This window comes from Brassica napus, chromosome A1, assembly GCF_020379485.1.
Source record: "Brassica napus cultivar Da-Ae chromosome A1, Da-Ae, whole genome shotgun sequence".
Classification (NCBI taxonomy): Eukaryota; Viridiplantae; Streptophyta; class Magnoliopsida; order Brassicales; family Brassicaceae; genus Brassica; species Brassica napus.
The window spans coordinates 18,894,784-18,914,061 of record NC_063434.1 but is presented as its reverse complement, the minus strand read 5'-3'; the positions used below and the strand labels follow the sequence as shown (position 1 = coordinate 18,914,061).

The window sequence follows — 19,278 nt, the reverse complement described above, 5'->3', positions numbered from 1 at the left end:
GATATTGATAACAACGCTTCTTTCTTACCTCTATTCTACTAACCTTTTATTAAGCTCCTTGTTAACTAGCCACATTATTAGACCAATCTTGTTCTTATATTTTGTTTAGAACATAAATTCATTTTTAAAGGCCAAAGTGTCCAAGACCATGTCTTTGTTTTCTTCCATTTAATGGCTTAGAGGTGGACACTTTACCGATATCCGAAGCCGCACTCGAACTCGATCCGAAAAACCCGAATCGAAATCCGAACCGAAGTAGCAAAATATCCGAACGGGTATTGAATTAGGAGAGATTGGATATCCGAATCCGAACATGTAATATCCAAACCCGAATGGATATCCGAAGATAACTGAACATATGTATAATTAACCATATATTTCTAATTTACTTCTCTCATTTTATTTAAAATATTTATATTGATACTACACATACTTTAAGTTCATATGATATACATAGAATTACTGAAAAAATGATTTGGTACTCACTTGAAATGCATGTCAAACTTTTTATTTCAAAAATTAACAAAAAGTTACATCCAAAATTCAAAAACAATAACCAAATTAATGTCTTTTTTAGTTTCAAAATGTTATGTCCAAATCTATTAACCATTCAATCTATCAAAAATTAAAAATTAGTTAAGTAAAAGTTATATTTTTAAATACAAGAAATTTGAGAAATGCAAAATTTAAATTTTTCTTTTTTCAAAATCTAAATATCCGAACCCGATCCGAAATAACCGAACCCGAAGTAAAAATATCCGAATCCGATCTGAAGTACATAAATACCCGAACAAGTTCTATACCTCTATACTGAAATATCCGAAAATCCGATATACCCGACCTGAACCTGAATGGATACCCGAACGCCCATCCCTAAATGGCTACCATTAAATGGCTAAAGTGTCCAAGACTATTCTTTGTTTTCTTTCTCAGGCACAATTATTTGGCCAGGCTCATGTATTTTTCCGAGACTGGGTCTTTGTTTTCTTCCACAGGAACAATAATTTTCTCAAACATTTAATTAACATTTAACACCCTTCTTATTTTCTCTCGAGAGCTGCAAGAGCTTTGCCACCGATAATAAGTTATAACTCATTTGCACATCTTTCAAATCTAAATAACATCCAAATGAAAAACTATTAAATAACACCGATCCATCCGAATATCATCTATTCGTTTGTCTCACTTGAAGTGAAGAACAAAAAGGGGTGAGAGCAATATAGAACATTCAGTAAGATATGAAATACTAAACGCAAAGTTTATAGATTTGTACATATCATGCCGGATATAAATAATTTAATCTTAACATATAACAAATACGACACTAATACACCCAATGAACAAAAATGGTCTTATTTATTAGATTAGTTTTTGCACACTCCAATAAAGGGTTCTCTCCATGATATTAGTGCCCACACACTTCCCAATTGATGTTTTATCAACTTCTTAATCTATGACTCCACAGATCGATTAAATTAGCCACAACATCCACACAATTTCAATTTGGCATATAAAAGCACATTTCTGTATCCGGATGACATCTATACTTGTCTTATTATTCAATTATATTTATTACATTAAATGAAAACAATGTTGAACCCTTTAACTTTTTGTTACTAGTTTAAGCAAACAAATCTAATATCTTAAACAAGAAACTCCAAATAGACTAAACTCATAGAGTGTACATACTATAGTTAAATTATGTATATTCGAAGTCATAGTTAGCGTACAAAAAATTACGAGAAGGACTCTTGTAACACCCTAGATCCTGTCAAGGGTCAGGCAGACGTCCTATGGACAAGCGTAGTCAAGGTTCGATTGAACCGTCGACCCAGATACTCCATAGGCGTAATCCTTAGGTCAAATAAGAAGCTTGGGTAGTTTTCTCGACCTAAACTAAGTTGCCGTTTAGCTCAGGATTGTATATGGCAGTGTAGAAAGCTGAGGTTAGGTCAATATATTGTAGTCAGCTCATCATAGTTAGCTAACCAGATCGGCCTGCTCAACAAGCTAAGGCGGTTGGGTTAAGTAGTGTGCAGTACAGGCTGGGTCCGGTGTGGTCTGGTCGGTGGTAGTTGAGGGGTGCGAGATCTGGGCCAGGATGACTCGGGTTGGATTAGGATTGGGCTTAGCCGAGGTGGTTGTGGGGTAGAGGAAAGATGGGAATGGGTATGGGTGAAGGGTCGTGATGCCTTGGTTGAAGGTTCGTGATGCTTGGGTCGAATGGTTGCAACATTTGGGTTAAGGGACACAATGGTTGGGACTAGTGGACACAGCCCTTGCCATTGGTGTCCCATCGACCAGATTCCCTTGTCTATATAATCTACATCGCCACTTCCTCCTTTTTTGGCATAAGTTCTATTTGACCATAAAAATTGTGAGAGAAAGAGTGAGAGGAGAAAGAGAAAGAGAGATTGATAGAGAGATCAGTGAGAGAGAGAGAGAGAGAGAGAGAGAGAGAGAGAGAGAGAGAGAGAGAGAGAGAGAGAGAGAGAGAGAGAGAGAGAGAGAGAGAGAGAGAGAGGTCTAATCAGAAAAGGGTTAAGGCCGAGTGGTGGGTTCAGTTAGGCGAGTGCTCGGTTGGTTTGAGGCTGTCCGGCGAGATGGTTTGTCGGATTTGGAAAAGGAACGAAAGGGTATTTTTTGTGTTTGTGAGTTCTCTTATTCTTCTTATTCTCTTTGATTGGCTAATGTGACTACGATGGTTAGGAACGAAGGTCTATGGCTGGCCGGTTCATGGTCATGGCCTTTGGGTTAGATTAGGATTGTTTGGTTAGATGATTGAGAGTTGAGGCCGAGTCACTACAAGAAAACACACAATTAACGACGGCGAAATTCGTAGTAGGTTCGTCGTAAAATCAGTTTTACGAGGAATTAGCGAGGAAACACGTTTCGTCGTTATTTGTTCGTCGTAACGCATATTTCCTCACTAATTCGTCGTAAACTAACGAGAAAACATTTTCTCGTAAAGACGAAGCAAAGTATTCGTCGTAAAAACCATGTAACCCTTCCACGTAAGGGGGACGCTACATTTCCTCGTAAATACCTTGAAAACATTTCCTCGTAAATAACACGTAAATGTTTCCATGTCAAATACTCGTTAATCTTTCCTCGTAGTGTTGACGTAAATATTTTACTCGTTAATTCCTCGTAAAATTTCCACGTAAGGTTGTCGTAATTTAGCTAAGAATTTACTTTGACTTTATATTTTCCAGATTAAAAAAAACAATTTATTTAATTATTTAATAAAAATCTAATTTAATATTAAATACGAAAATAATTTATACATAAATAATTTTTGAATTTATAATACAACCAACGAAAAAAAAAAAACTAAGGGTCGTTCATCCCCGGTAGAATTCCTCACTCCTCCTCTCTACATCCGCGTCGGCATGTGTGACGGATGATGATTCGCCTAAAATTAACATCAACAATAATTAACAAATTCTATAAATCTAACTAAGTTCCCTACATTAACCACCTAATCAACACTAGTTAACATAAAATCCGTAAAACTATCTAAATTTCCTACACTAACCACCTAATCTACCTAAACTAATCAAATTAGAGAGGAAATAGAGAGCGTACCATAGCTACAAAAGGGAGAGGAAGTTGAGACGAAATGGGAAGTGAGAACTCGCGTGTATATATAGGAAATTATGAAATGTCGTAAATTCCTCGTAAAGTTACGAGGAACTCGTGAGGCCCGTGTTTTTATTTACGAGGAACTCGCGAGGCCCGTGTTTCGTTTCCTCGTAACATCGTCGTTAATTTACGAGAAATTAGCGAGGCCTGCTTTTATTTTTACGAGGAATGAACGAGGCCCGCGTTTTTTTATTACGAGGTCTTTACGACGATTTCTGCTTACGTGGAATTAACGAGTGTCACGTTCTTTATTTTTAAGAATCGTCGTAAGTTCCTCGTTAATTTACGAGGAAATAACTACGTTTATGTTTAAATCCCTAAAATCCGAAACCCCAAACCCCTTCTTCCTTATCTTCCTTATCTTCTACTTCATATATTCCAAACCCCAACCCCATCCTCCCTTTAACCTCAATCTCTTCTATCCATTCCAAACCCCAAATTCTGAAACCACAATTCCTTAACTAATAATCTCAATCTCTTTCTTTCTAATTCAAACCCCATTACAAAAATTAAATTATATAAATAGATTTCCATGACTAAATCCATCAAATCACATGCATTAAGTCTGAAAATCAATCATATTAAAACATAAATACATCAATCAGCTACATCGACATTCTCGTCATTACTAGAAACATCATCATTTTCATCAAACTCGTCTTCAACAGCTTCGTCCGTGGCATCGTCGGTAATATCTTCGTACTCATGATTATGCGGATCAATGAGAAGGATGTCATCAATTTGTTGTTCAGGTACCTCAACTTCATCTATCTGTTCTTCTTGCAATGGTGGTTCTTCACCACTGATGATTTGTCTACGAGGTGTAACTTTGATCACGGCAAACCAATTTATTCCCGTTTCGTTTCCTCGTAACATCGTCGTTAATTTACGAGAAATTAGCGAGGCCCGCTTTTATTTTTACGAGGAATGAACGAGGCCAGCGTTTTTTTATTATGAGGTCTTTACGACAATTTCTGCTTACGTGGAATTAACGAGTGCTGCATTCTTTATTTTTAAGAATCGTCGTAAGTTCCTCGTTAATTTACGAGGAAATAACTATGCTTATGTTTAAATCCCTACTGAAACCCCAAACCCCAACCCCATCCTCCCTTTAACCTCAATCTCTTCTATCTATTCTAAACTCCAAATTCTAAAACCACAATTCCTTAACTAATAATCTCAATCTCTTCTTTCTAATTCAAACCCCATTACATAAAATTAAATTATATAAATAGATTTTCATGATTAGATCCATCAAATCACATGCATTAAGTCTGAAAATCAGTCATATTAAAACACAAATACATCAGTCAGATACATCGACATTTTCGTCATCACCAAAAACATCATCATTTTCATTACTCGTGATTATGTGGAATTTAGTAAGGTAGCCGAAACAAAAAACGTGTTACAATTACAAAGTGGGTGGACTCGAAAATTCCTCGTTAAGTAAACATAAAATATTTCCTCGTAAAGAAGATGCTACTTTTACGTCGAGTTTACGAGGAAACAGTTTTTCCTCGTAAAAACGAAGTTACCTTACGTGGTTTTTACGAGGAAATCGTTTCCTCGTTATTTTACGACGAACTAACGTTGATTGTAAATTTCCTTGTAAGATTCTCGTAAAGTCAACGTAAATTTACGAGGACCAGTTTTTCTCGTTAATTTTCATCGTTAATCTTGTGTTTTCTTGTAGTGAGTGTATTATCTTTGTCTGGTGCATTCATGTAGGCTACTCAAACCAGCTATATTAGCCTATAGACCCTAAGTATGGTCCTATCCTTATGGATCGATGGGTCGCATATGGTGTTAGGTTATGATTAAGGCAACCGGCAGATGGGATGATTTCGCTAAGGTAGTAATATGAAGTGTTGTTGAGTCTAAAACATATCATGTATATTATTGGGAGTGGGTTTAAATGAAAACCACACATCTCATTTTTATTTATCATTTGTTATCAAATATTTGTTTTTGAAATAATTTCGTTTAGTGAGTTGTAAGATGATTGTTTTTTTAAATAATTTTGTTTTGAGTGAGTTGTAAGATGATTGTAGATGAATTAGAGAGTTTACATAATTTTAGTTTAAATCGTTATAGAATCTCATTTAAAACCATGCAATTTTAGTTTTATTATTTTTAACTAAGAAAACACACTAAAATAATTTAAAATTACTATTTTTTTAAAGGTTCACAACTTAAAATACTTCAATAATAATGAATTTAAAAATAATTTCTTAAATACAAGTTCAATAACACTATTTTTTTTTCAAAAAAGTAAAAAGCTTTATAAAAGTTTAAATTTAAATAATACATTAGTCATTCAATACAAATCAATTCAAATTCGCAACTGAATACACCCTCTAAATTTTTGTGAAAATAAAAAAAATACTAATGTTGCATCGACCGATTAGATTAAGTTTTATATTAAAAGATATAAAGGTTTTAATATATGCATTTTGTTATTGTATATTCTGTGAAGGTTAGCAAGTCTGTTATCAAAATTTTAAATTTACCTAGTTTTTTACTTTTATAGTTTTATGGTTGTTTCCAAATAATTACTCTCGTATAGAAAAGACATCAACAAGTTACCACGAAACTTTGTTCGGTGGGAATGTTAAACAGTAGATTCTGATATGTTTAGTCGCCGAGCAATACTGTAACCGTTCCTCAGAACAAAGAACCCAAACCGTACGCGTGTAACCCACGCGCCACCACTATCCTCTCTTTGTCTCGAGCATCCGCTTCTCTCCTGTCATCCAACCGCTCTCCTTCCCCAATATTGCTTGCTCTTTCGCCGCCGTTTCGTTTGAACTAACTCCGCCGCCGTGATTGGTGTTTACAAACACGAACAAAAATGATTGATAGGAAGAGGAAAGAGTTCATCAGTGAAGAAGACATGGCCACTCTTTTGCAAAGGTCTCTCTCTCTTCTAACTTTCGTTATTCGCTTTCCTTCTCCCCGCTTCCATTGATTCCAGGAAGGAACACTCTTTTATTTACAGATACGACACCATGACGATACTGCAACTGCTTCAAGAAATGGCCTATTACGCTGAACCCAAGATGGACTGGAACGAGATGGTGAAGAAGACTAGTACTGGAATCACCAGTGCTAGAGATTATCAGTTGCTATGGCGGCATCTTGCTTATCGAGACTCTCTACTCCCCAATGCTCAATCTTTGGTCTGTTATTATTAGTAGTATCATTTGTCTTGTTGTGCTTTTGTGGGCTTTACATTCTACCATGATTTATATATGCATCTTGTTACAAACTCAATTTAGCATTGCTAATGATTCTATTCATAACGGGATCCCTATTAATAGCGTATCCTTGCAGATAGCTGCTGTTCGTTAATTGCAAACTCTTGCTTGTGTAGGATGATGATAGTGACATGGAGTGTGAGTTGGAAACTTCCCCTGCAGTCAATGTTGATGCAGTATCCGAAGCTGTTGCGCATGTCAAAGTAAGATGGATAACTATTCTGAGACCCTTGTTCTTTTTTCTTGAACCCCCCCTCTTGTTCAGTTTCTAGAAAAGAGAGCTGCTTCTCTATGCCTTTGCTCATAACTGCTGTTTCTCTGTGGTATTTTATCTCATGAGAGATATATGAGTTCCTGATGTTTATCTATTTTCCTTGAATTTATTATTCTGTATTATACTATATTCGTATATATGATTCCGTTGATAGCTTTCTCGATATTCAGAAATTATTTGGTGATTTTATATTCCTACTTATGAGAGAACTAGCAGATCATGAATGCATTTTCCTTTGGTTGGATCTTTCAGTTTTGTTTTTTGATAAGCTCATGAAGGTCAGTAGAAACGTTCAGTATTATGTTCACCAAAATTGGATTGGATTCTTCCTGTGGCAAGGAGCTTACTTTTGTATCCTCATTTCTCTAGCTTTCTCATTCTCCGGCAGTATTGGTCTTGAATTTTTATCATGCTAAGTTCCAAAAAGTAATTGGTGGAGCATTTATTATTAGAGTCTCAGCTAGTGGCTTCCATACTACCATGCAGTTTTCCTAATAATTTAAGTGGTGACTACTGTTCTTGGGTATATCAATTTGCCTATTCTGGGTTCCTAATGATTCAAATGCTAAGTTTTCCTGATTTATCTCCGTTTTAGGTGATTGCTTCTTCCTTTGTGCCAAGTGATTTAGACATTCCTGAAGACTCAACTTTTGAGGCTCCCTTGACCATAAATATACCTTATGGCCACAGGGGGCCTCAGGAACCATCAGACTCGTATTGGTCGTCAAAAGGGATGAATATCACCTTTCCTATTTCCCTTCAGAAAGCAGCTGAGGGACATAATGGAAATGGGCTAGCCAGTAGCGTGGCTGCTCGTAAGAAAAGGAAAAAATGGTCAGCTGAGGAGGATGAGGAGCTGATCGCTGCTGTGAAACGACATGGTGAAGGAAGCTGGGTGACTATTTCTAAGGAAGAATTTGAAGGAGAGAGAACAGTCTCACAACTCTCGCAGGTTGTAATTTTACTTAGCTGATTTGTTTCATATTTTTGAATAATCTCCATATACGTTGTGCATCCTCTTGTGTCAGCATGAATGAGCGTTCTTGTGTAGTTTATGCATTCTTTCCTGTCACCATTTTTGTTTTTTTCTCGTCAAATTATATTTGATGGTGTCAGGTATAGTAGTATGAAGAAAGATTTACGAGGACTATTTTGGATGAGTATCTATGATGGTTTTTGTATATAGCATATTTCTTTCATCGTGTTGGTGGTAACAAACTGAATTTTCTTATTTGCAGCGGTGGGGATTTTTAAGGAAAAGGGGTGATACTTCAAACTCTTCTACCCAATCTGGCCTACACAGAACAGAAGAACAAATGGCAGCTAATCGTGCATTATCTTTGGCAGTGGGAAATCGAGTTCCCTCAAAAAAGGCTGCAGTAGGTATGGCTAACAGAAGATCCTTTCTAGCTAATTCTATTATTTATAAGTTCGTCTAGGCTCTGGTTATGTTATAATATACTTTCTTTGATTGTTCAAGTCCCAACACTTCTCTGAGTTAGATTTGTCATATGACTGTTTGTTTAGGCATACCTCCAGTGCGTACATCCGGTACCATCACGGGAGCACAAGCCAATGGTGCCAACAATGGTAATTCATTGCAAGGTCAACAACAGTCTCAGCCAGTAGTTCAAGCAACCCCCCGGGTAGCAACATCGATTCCAACTACAAAATCTCGAGTACCTGCAAAGAAAACAACAGCAAATTCCACTTCGAGGTCAGCACTAATGGTAACAGCTAATTCAGTAGCTGCTGCAGCTTGTATGTCTGGCCTGGCAACTACCGCATCAGTGCCAAAGGTTGAGCCCGTAATAAAGGCTTCCCCTGCCGCAGCTTCTTTCCCTCGCCCATCAGCTATATCATCAGCACTGAATGCTGAACCCGTAAAGAAGGCTTCCCCTTCTGCCACGTCTTTTCCTCGTCCATCTGGTATATCATCAGCACTGAATGCTGAGCGTGTAAAAGCCGCTTCTGCAGCCTCTTTCCCTCGTCCATCAGGTATATCATCAGCACCGAATGTTGTGCCTGTCAAAACCGCTTCAGCAGCCATTTTGCCACGTCCATTAGGCGTTACATCAGCATCAAAGGCTGAACCCTTTAAAACCGCTCCGGTAGCCTTTTTGCCGCGTCCGTCAGGTACTATATCAGCACCAAATGCTGAGCCTGTAAAAGCCGCTTCCGCGGTGTCTTTGCCTCGTCCGTCAAGTATTATATCAGCATCGAAGACTGAGCCAGTAAAGAGTGTTGCTGCCGCTGGACCTTCGAATGTAAGGAATGCAGTTACTGGAAGCCCAAGACACGTGCTATCTTCTTCACCTATGGCTCCTTTCTCCAAAGGGCCTACAATCTAGAATAATCCATCTCCTGGTTTTGCGTTGTCAAGATTGGCCCCTACACAGAGAGTTCCTGCGGCTAATGTAATTCCACAAAAGCCAAATGCGGGAGCGGGAGTTACTGCTACTTGCAAGCCTGTTAGTGTGCAGACACAGGGAAACATAGCAAACCCCATAGTTACACCAACACTTCAATCAAATAAAGCCATCTCAACGAACTCAGTGATTACCACAGCAAAACCGGTGGCTGCAAAGGTGGAGACTCCTAGTCTTTTGCCTAAGCATACCCAAGTACCTCAGACTGAAGTTGGTAGTGGTACCGAGAAAAGTTCGTTGGCTAAACCATCTGGAAAAGAGAGTAGTACCACGGTTTCACCGCTTGTGGTGGCTGAGGCTGAATCAAAATCCAAGGGAAAAGTCCGGATGTTGCAACCGTTACAGGGACCGAGAAGAAGGGGTTGTAGTTTATATTTCGTGCATTGTTTTAGTGCTTTTATTCTTGTGTTTTCTTAGGACTGGAATACGATAATGTACAGTAGTAATACTCACTACTTACTCCAAAGAGATTTTTAAGGTCTAGTAGAAAACAGTAAAGCAGAAAGAAGATACAGTTTGATTTAAAGCAATAGTTTTGGTACAAAGACAGTAAAGCTAGAAAACAAGGAACTAAAAGGAAAGGAAAATAACAGACACATGACTTGATTGATTATTCAGGGAGGAGCTTTCCAGGTTAAACCTAACTAGACTCTTGTTGCGGAGCTGGAAATGGACTAACACAGGAGAAGAGAGATGCTGAAGCTTGCTTCTGTTTTGTCTGCTTCTTTAACTTGACACCAAACAAGAATGACCGTAATGGAATCCTCGCTTTTCCACTCGAAGAGCTCTTGCTCGGAGTTGTCCTTGCTTCTGTTGCACTTGAGATCCCAATATCCTCTTCCAGTTTACTTAGAATTCTCTCTACGTCTGTCTTCAACACTCTTACACGATCAAGACCCGATTGAAGTTCGCTTGAAACCCTTTTGTTCTCTTGTTTCATGTTAAGTATCTCTCCATGGAACTTTGCAGCTTGGTAACTGCTAATCTCTGAATCACTTACTTTACTACCACCCGAGTGAGCCGTGACTCTCCCGATTTCTTCTTGTATATTAGCTAGCGATGCAAACCTTCCTTGGAGTTCGTCTTTAAGAACTGCACTTGTTTCTAGCCACAACTGCAGCTCTGTTCGAATTTCTCTTAGGTGTCTATAGATAGGTTTTGCCTCTGATGCAGCTGCGTGCTTGCTTCTTGAAGATTCTTGCTGTTGTTTGCTTTGGATTTTCAGCTTCGTTAGCTCTGACTTCAAATCCTGAACTGTTGTTTGGAACTTCTGTATCTGATGCACCGATGTGCTAAATCTTAACCAGAACTCTAGATTCTCTTCCAAGACAGCGTCGATATCTGCACGCACTTTGTCTTCCACAGCTGGAATCTTTGTTCTCGGGCTATCATCAACGTCTGCAAATTTCACCCTAACCTCATCTGAATTTGTCCTTTCAGGTATTCTCTTCACCTCTCCTACTTGATGATGCGGTGTAGTGGAAACCGAAAAATTAGAAGTTGGTGAAATGCTCACACTTTCACGCTGTCCTTGATCATGTTCCATCTGGTTATTTCCTTCTACTTGATGCGGAGAGTCTTTCTCTAGCGTGCCTAGTTTTTGGCGTAAAGACTGAATCTCTACGTCTTTGTACGCAACAGCATTCTTGAGTTCTCTTAACTGTAATGCCAGCTCGAAGAATCCTTCTCGGTTCTTCTTCTCGACTTCGCCTAACTTTCTCTTTACTCCTCTGTAGTCCCTTAGCACTGATGTGTAATCATCTAACAGAACCTTCTCTCTGTCCTCCATGCCATCTGGTAACAACTGTCTCCAGTTTGGTGTCTCTTCATCTTCGTCTTCTGTTACCAGCTCTTCTCCCTCTGTTCCAAAATAAGTGCTTGCTGTTTCTGACAAAGCAAAGGAATCTTTAGTCTCAGGTCTCTCTTCTTGAGCTCCTTCAGTGTCTTCACTATCTTTAACTACAATGGCATGTTTCTTCCTGTCTTCAACACTACTTTCCCTTTCCGTCTCCTTCGTGATTGACTTCAGATAATCTTCTGATCCTGAAACAGCTGGCAATTCCTGGAAAATTCCGGCTCCTTCGACATCTTCATCCATCTTCACATCTTGTAACTTGCCAGATAAATCATCAGCAGTCCAATTGGCTTCCTTGAATTGTTTCTGTAGACTCTTGTTCTGATCTTCTACCTTTTGGAATAGCTTTCTAACTTCACTCAGCTCCTTTTCAAGAACTGCTATCCTCTGTTTCATATCCGTGGAATCTGAAACAAGAGCCGCCTTGTCCTCCTCTAGACCACGTATATGTTCATGTAAACCATCTGTCTCTGATCTTAATGTCTTCACTAATGCAGTGTGAGACGAAGCATTGCTCTCCAACGAAACAATCTTCTGCACAAGATCATCAATCTTCTCTGCAAGCTTCACAACAGTTAGATTCTCATTTGAATCTTCTCTCTCAGATTCGTAGCTCGATTCTTGAACCACATCTACTTTTGCTTCTGTCTTAATGAACTTATCATGATCATCACTTTCCGGTTTCTCAAACTTGTTCCTCAAGGCATAAAACCTCTCCTTAGCAGTGGTGATTCTTTCCTTCTCAATCTCTGCTTCTTCAACAGATTGCTTCTGTTTCTCTTCAAGCTTAGCTAGTGTGTCCTTACAAGAGCTCAAGGCGGTGCTCGCCATCAATGTCCTAGCGTCACTATCATCAATGGCAGCACCGAGACCAAACTCATCTTGTAAGCTACAAACTCTCTTCTGCATCTCAGCAACTTCATTCTCCAAATCCCAGTACCTCTCATAAGACTCCTCATATGAGCTCCTCACAAACTCTTTCTCCGTCTGCAACGCCAAGATCCCCTTCTGAAGGTTATCAATCTCCTCCAACCCTTCTTCTTTACTCAATCCTGAACTCACAACCGCCGCTTCCCGCTTTGCTAAAGCAGAAGAAACTGTCCTTTTCAGACCAGCTGGTCCTTTTCTTGACAACATCATAGACTGACTCCTGAATTCTTTCATTGGCATCTCCGGGACTTGAGGGATGTTGCTTCCCTTGGGAATCAGATGAAGATGCGGTTGTTTCCGTGGATTCCCTTCGAAATCTTCAGTTTCATCATCCTCCAAAGGAAACTGAACATGTTCAGGAAAGGCAGTGGCGATGGTGCGGTTTGCGCTTTGAAGCTCTCTAGACAAATGATCATAGCGTTCAGCTAATGCACGGTATGATCGAAAAGCCTCCTCCACGAAACTAACAATCTCTGGTCTTTTACGGTAGTACATCTCAGCTCTTCTGGCGAAAGTGTCTCCATCTTCATCTATGATCTTAAGAGTATATTCAACTTTTTCTTCCATATCTAAATCACAAGAGGATTCTTTGTTTAGTGAGAGATTAAACAAAACAATGGGCACACACACACACACACATGATGAAAAATAGAAGGTACCTTGAAGATTGTGTTCGAGCCATTTGGATTGCTTTGTACGGATGTGGCTGGCCCACCACCATGAATACGCATTGCTCGCTGCTCTCTGCAACATGTTTTTGTCAGAGGCCGAATGTGATGCTTGACAAAGAAGAATCAAACATGGGCGTATATGCTTGCGTAAAATACAAAACATTGATCAGACAAAAAGAGAGAAATAGTCTTTGTCCGAGTATTTTGGTGGGATCCTTTGATCAACCTCATTTCTAGGATGACAAATAACAAAAAACGATAAGACCAATAAAATAAGAAATTTCACATCCCACAAAACAATCCAAAAAAATATATTACTAAAAGCTAATTCAGTAGAAACTTGTTCTTCTTGGACGATCTGAGGACTCTTTCCCCAATGGAAGCTTCACCCTCCTCTCTCCTTCTAACCATCCCTCGAGTCTTCACTCCCACAACACTCAAAACCAAACTCTCCTCGTTTCCACCATCCATTCTTGGTGTCCGACACTCCTTGTCTGGCTTCTCAGTACTAGAACGAAGCAAATCTCTCAAACTGTCAACAGCATCATCCAAGATCTTAGCTTGAAAGCGAGGAGAAGCCGTAAAGAGAACATCTTGCAACCTATTCACAGGAATATCATCAAAGGAAACGCAGTGATCTTTCTCCTCCTCCACGAACCTTTCTTCAGTGTAGTCTTTCCAGTGGTAAGGAAACCCTAAGAGGAAACGGTTGCAATCCTCAGACGAAAACCCGTTTTGGAAAGAACGAGAGCGGTTGATGAAGCCGCTGATAGAGACGGTGAGGCCATCAGATGTTTCGAGAGTGGTACTGTCATGCCTTGTTGAGATTGCTGCTGATGAGAAGAGTCTCACCTCAGGCCCGCCTTTTGATTCGAAGCCTGAAACGCCCAAACCCGTTTCGTTGGCCTTCTTAGTTAGCCACCAGTCGGACAAAGAGACGGACTTTAGGGTGGTGGGTGTGATGGACTTGAAGGAGAAGGGCGTGCGTGGGGGGATCTCGTCCGAATTGGGTTTTGGCACAAATCTGGAGCAAGGAGCCGCCGGTGTGGAAATAGGTTCTCGCACAGCTCCCGAGCGAGTACGCGGCGAGGAACGGCGTGCTGAGAGTGACTGGAGTTTTGACTTCGTCGCCATCACAGCGTGCGTCTCGAGAATATCCCGAGAAAAACAAAAGAAATGGAAGCAAAATGCTCATAAACTTACAAGAGTCAATAGATTAAAATAGCTCCAAGAGAAATTTCTCTCTATCTCTCTTGAATCAATTGCTCCAATGCCCCTAAAAAAGAATTCTCCATTACTCGGACTTTAACTCCAGATGCCCTCATGAGAAAAAAACTAACCTTCATATCCCCTCTCTATTCTCAATACCCCCATTGTCATTGCAAATACCAAATTAGCCTCTCATTTCTTTAATATATTTCTTCCACCTCATTAACTCATTTATTTCTTCACTTAAATAAACCAACAACCAAGATGGCCCACCAGAGACAACCTTAACCAATCAGAGAAGACCTGGCCCACATGTCTTCAAGTTTCCCTCTTTCTCCGCGTGAAGCTCTCCTTCCTCACTCTCCATTGGCGAATTTGAAGCTTCATAAACAGGTTATTCTTGTCCGTTTTTGATGTTTTTTTTTGTGGAATAGCATTTAAATGTTGTGTATATCATGGGTAATGTAAAAAAAGTAAGAATTAATGAAAGTTTTGAGAGAGTAAAAACGAGTCTGAAAACTGTGAATATAGATTTCGGGTATATTTTATGTCCGGTTTTGATGAAATTTTTGCTTGACTACTATTAAAAAGAAGCGTATATCTCGCCTAGTATTTAAAAAGAAAGATCGGATGCAAATTTTAAGAGATTTAAAAAGATTTTGAAAACTATGTTTATGGGTTTATGGTATATTTTATGTCCATTTTCGATGATCTTTTGTATGTAATTTCATTAATATAAATTATATATCATGGGTAATGTAAAATCTGAACAAAATCGTCCTAAAAATTTCATTAGCTAGTGCAAGGATAATTTCTGGGTATTACTATGATAACTAAAGTTTACTAAGGTAAAATTGTTTTACTAGTAATACTAGTATTACTAAGTATATTACTGAAATGAAATGAAAAAGTATTAGTAAGAGAGTACAAGCTTCCTAATAATGGTAATTAAATTGTAATATAATTAAAATTTTATTTTATTTCAGGAAAAATGCAAAATCCACCTTGCACAATCATTTGTTTTGACTACGGGGGATATTATATTAAGGATGGGGCCGAAATGAAATGGATTTCGGGAGATGGTGAAGGAGAAGATGAAATTCACACGATTGTGTTTAAGGAATCAGTGGAGGAGATCACATACTCTGCTTTGGTTGAGCGTATTTGCAGAAAGATAAAGGTAGATGGATATAAGGTGGAAACGAAGATTAGTTACTTTCCAATGGTCTTGTATTCAAACAAGCTATCATATGTCTGGAATGATGAAGATGTTTTTGGTTATCTACTGCAAGTAAATCATGAGAAGTGTAGAAGTGTTCTACATGTGGAGTTCAACAAAACGGTTCAAGAAGAGGATGATGAAGCTGATGTCTATGTCGGTCTATCCGATAGAGAGGCTACTGATGGAGAGGCTACTGATACATGGGCTACTGATAGAGAGGCTTGTGAAGCAGATGGTGTGCTCACACTTTACGATGACATTGAAATTCATGGTAATGTCACCGAAAGAGATGCGATTGTGATTGAAGATACAAAAGCAAGACCATCAGTTGAAGTAACCCCAGCTGTCAAGGAACGGGATGATGGTATGGATTTGGCTGTAGGTCAAGAATTTAGAACCAAGGAGGAAGCACAAGTTCATATTCAGACGGCTTCACATCTGAAGTGTTTTGAGTATGATGTAATTAAGTCGGACACTAAGAGATATGTGATAAAATGCCGAGCAGCCAAAGAAGGCTGCAAGTGGTATGTGCGTGTTGCAAAGTTGATGAATTCAGATAGTTGGACGGTTAGAAGTTACATCAAACAGCATAGATGTTCTGTTGTTACTACAAGAACACTTCCTAATAGAAGGAGAGGCACACCAGGAATCGTTGCAGCTGTTTTGGCTCAAGATTATCCCGGTAGTTTAGACACACCAGCTCCCAACGCCTTGATCCAGCTGGTTCATCACAGGGTGGCTGTGAAAGTATCATACACAACGTCATGGAGAGGAAAAAGATTAGCTGCTAATAAAGTGCGAGGAAGTCCAGAAGAGAGTTATACTTTATTAAATTCTTATATGCACATGCTAAAGCAGTCGAATCCTGGCACAGTAGCTCGAGTGGTTGTGGATGAGGCCCAAAAGTTTAAATATCTGTTTTTTGCTTTGGGAGCTAGCATAGAAGGGTTTATCGCTATGAGGAAAGTCCTCATTGTCGATGCAACACACCTGAAGAATGTTTATGGTGGAGTTCTATTTGTTGCGACTGCTCAAGATCCCGATCATCACCACTATCCAATTGCGTTTGGTATTGCAGATGGTGAGAAAGAGCATAGTTGGGTGTGGTTTATGGAACAGTTGAAATCAGTGATATCTGATGTTCCTGGATTGGTGTTTCTTTCAGATAGAAACAAAAGCTTGATCAAGGCAGTAAGTCTAGTGTTCCCTCAGGCCGCTCATGGTTATTGTATATGGCATTTGGCTCAGAATGTTAAAGTACATGTCCGTAACAACAGAGAAACTTGCACGTTTAAGTTTATGGGCTGCGCACACGCTTATACAGAGGCTGAGTTCTTGAACCTTTATAATGCTTTTCGCATGAGGTATCCTAGCGCAGCGGAGTATCTTGACAAAAGTGTTGAAGAGAGGAAATAGGCGAGATGTTACTTTGAAGGAGATAGGTACAATGTTGACACCACCAATTCAGTGGAATCTTTTGTTGGGGTCAAAAACGGTTACGACGGAATTACCACCCGAAAATCCTCAGAGATCGTATTTCCGAAAGAGTTAGTAAAAGAAGGGATGTAATTTTCGTAAAAATAACCTATACGAGGTTATTTTTACGAAGAAGTATTCTTTGGGATTCAAACCGAACGATCGTCCCGCTCGGTCGCTACGTAGCGACCGAGCTCGGGCCAAAGCTCGGTCGCTACGTAGCGACCGAGTGATCGTCCCGCTCGGTCGCTACGTAGCGACCGAGCTCAGCCAAGCTCGGTCGCTACGTAGCGACCGAGCGATCGTCCCGCTCGGTCGCTACGTAGCGACCGAGCTCGAGCCAAAGCTCGGTCGCTACGTAGCGACCGAGCGATCGTCCCGCTCGGTCGCTACGTAGCGACCGAGCTCGAGCCAAAGCTCGGTCGCTACGTAGCGACCGAGCGATCGTCCCGCTCGGTCGCTACGTAGCGACCGAGCTCGAGCCAAAGCTCGGTCGCTACGTAGCGACCGAGCGATCGTCCCGCTCGGTCGCTACGTAGCGACCGAGCTCAGCCAAGCTCGGTCGCTACGTAGCGACCGAGCGATCGTCCCGCTCGGTCGCTACGTAGCGACCGAGCTCGAGCCAAAGCTCGGTCGCTACGTAGCGACCGAGCGTTCGTCCCGCTCGGTCGCTACGTAGCGACCGAGCTCAGCCAAGCTCGGTCGCTACGTAGCGACCGAGCGATCGTCCCGCTCGGTCGCTACGTAGCGACCGAGCTCGAGCCAAAGCTCGGTCGCTACGTAGCGACCGAGCGATCGTCCCGCTCGGTCGCTACGTAGCGACCGAGCTCAAGCCGAAGCTCGGTCGCTACGTAGCGACCGAGCACTCGTTTCGCTCGGTCGCTACATAGCGACCGGGCTCGAGCCAAAGTTCGGTCGCTGTGTAGCGATTGAACCTTTCCGAACATCGATACGACACCAGTCCTTGCATTCTCGTCAAACCTTCGAATGCTATCTCCCGAAGACCGTAGCAAGCTCAGTCCATGTTTCCCGCTATTCTAATTCATCGATCAAACTTCGCGGATTAGAAACCGCGGAAAACTCGTAGTAAACGTGTCGAGTCGGAAGACGGCCCAAAGGGACCTAAAACACGACTCGAGGCCCATCCTACGATTTTTCTTAACCAAAAGCCCGTGAACCACAGCATGGTTCGCGCTTGGCCCACGAGGAAGGATAAATGTCAAGTTTCCGCGGATAAATACGGAAGTTTTGAAGATAATTGTGAAGATCGGGAAAAATGGAATATCTCCATTTTTATGCTATGACGGCTTAAGGGCAGAAGAGTAAAAGCGTAAACCGACCTTGGAGCTAGTATATAAGGAGTCCTAGGCGAGGAGCAGAAGGGAGAACTTTTTCAGAGCAAACTTAGCACTTAGAGCGATTTAGGCAACTTTCCGTTTTTGTTATTTCGAGCTGCGACTCAATTAGGTTTAGCCGTCTTAGGGTTGCTAGAACTAGGAATCTCGCCGACAGCTCTCGAGCCCAGGCTTATACCTTGTTGTAACGCTCATACGCAGATTCGGAATAAGATCTACTTTGCTCTCTTTTCGATTTCTTATTTTTATCGTTGTTATTCTCGTGTTCTGATTGCTTGACGTGTGGTAATTAACAGATATCCGGGTCCTCTGGGAAACTAGGGTTTTCTTAGTTTCCTTATTTAAACGGAAATCGACAGTGCGAATTTCGGTTCCCACAGTTTGGCGCTAGAAGGAGGGGGCCTTACGGATCAATCTAACCCGCAAAAGCCACACACAGTCAGACATGTCAACCAACGACGCGGATAACGTGCAAACTCCCCTTAACGGAGGCAGCGGCACCGATCTCCACACTCCGGTAGCGGACGTATCTGCGGCCAACGCGCAAGCCAACGCCGCGACTCTCGAGGAGTTTAAAAAGATGTTCGCCACCTATGAAAAAAGGTCGGAAGAACAGGATAAGCTCGTGAATACCTTGACCAAACAGGTTGAAACCTTAACGGCAAGGACCCAAGCTATCCGTCCCCGCGGAACCACCAAAATCCGCGGGAAGAGGCTCGATTTCGCCACCCCACTCGATAGAGCAGGAGTCGCGCGGGAACGACCTTCCGGTCAAAACCCCAGCGAGAAGTCTCCCATCGAGAAGGGGAACTCTGAAAGTCTTCCGCTCCCTGCAAAGGACTCGGAGGATAACGAAGCCGAACACATTGACCTGGATCCTAGCGATGTCTCCAACGACACCGACGAGGATGTCGACAGACATCCAAGAAGGACCAGAAGCCGATCCGCTCGG

General features: G+C 40.9%; 3 protein-coding genes and 1 pseudogene across 3 annotated transcripts; 2 read left to right on the top strand and 2 right to left on the bottom strand.

Moving 5' to 3' along the window:
- The first annotated feature begins 6,187 nt into the window (after nt 1-6,187).
- On the top strand, nt 6,188-10,134 carry LOC106362142 (annotated as a pseudogene).
- LOC106449123 (protein NETWORKED 2A-like) lies at nt 10,105-13,395 on the bottom strand. Its single transcript, XM_013890933.3, has 2 exons — nt 13,053-13,395; nt 10,105-12,962 (listed from the first exon to the last, which is right to left on the bottom strand). Exons 1-2 carry the CDS (start codon nt 13,225-13,227, stop codon nt 10,249-10,251), a joined length of 2,889 nt encoding a protein of 962 aa, XP_013746387.1. The 5' UTR covers nt 13,228-13,395; the 3' UTR covers nt 10,105-10,248.
- Nucleotides 13,186-14,198, bottom strand: LOC106447358 (protein EMBRYO DEFECTIVE 1674-like). Its single transcript, XM_048775922.1, has one exon. The coding sequence runs from the start codon at nt 14,196-14,198 to the stop codon at nt 13,389-13,391; it is 810 nt and encodes a 269-aa protein (XP_048631879.1). The 3' UTR covers nt 13,186-13,388.
- Nucleotides 14,199-15,333: 1,135 nt separating this feature from the next.
- On the top strand, nt 15,334-16,911 carry LOC111215875. Its single transcript, XM_022720079.2, has one exon. The coding sequence runs from the start codon at nt 15,334-15,336 to the stop codon at nt 16,909-16,911; it is 1,578 nt and encodes a 525-aa protein (XP_022575800.1).
- Nucleotides 16,912-19,278: the final 2,367 nt, after the last annotated feature.

Excerpts from the sequence above, each read along its gene's own strand:
- LOC106449123 (XM_013890933.3), bottom strand. The coding sequence starts at position 13,227 with ATGTTTTGTATTTTACGCAAGCATATACGCCCATGTTTGATTCTTCTT. Across the intron at positions 12,963-13,052 it reads GCTCGAACACAATCTTCAAG|ATATGGAAGAAAAAGTTGAA; the intron begins GTACCTTCTATT and ends CTTGTGATTTAG.
- LOC106447358 (XM_048775922.1), bottom strand. The coding sequence starts at position 14,198 with ATGGCGACGAAGTCAAAACTCCAGTCACTCTCAGCACGCCGTTCCTCG.
- LOC111215875 (XM_022720079.2), top strand. The coding sequence starts at position 15,334 with ATGAAATGGATTTCGGGAGATGGTGAAGGAGAAGATGAAATTCACACG.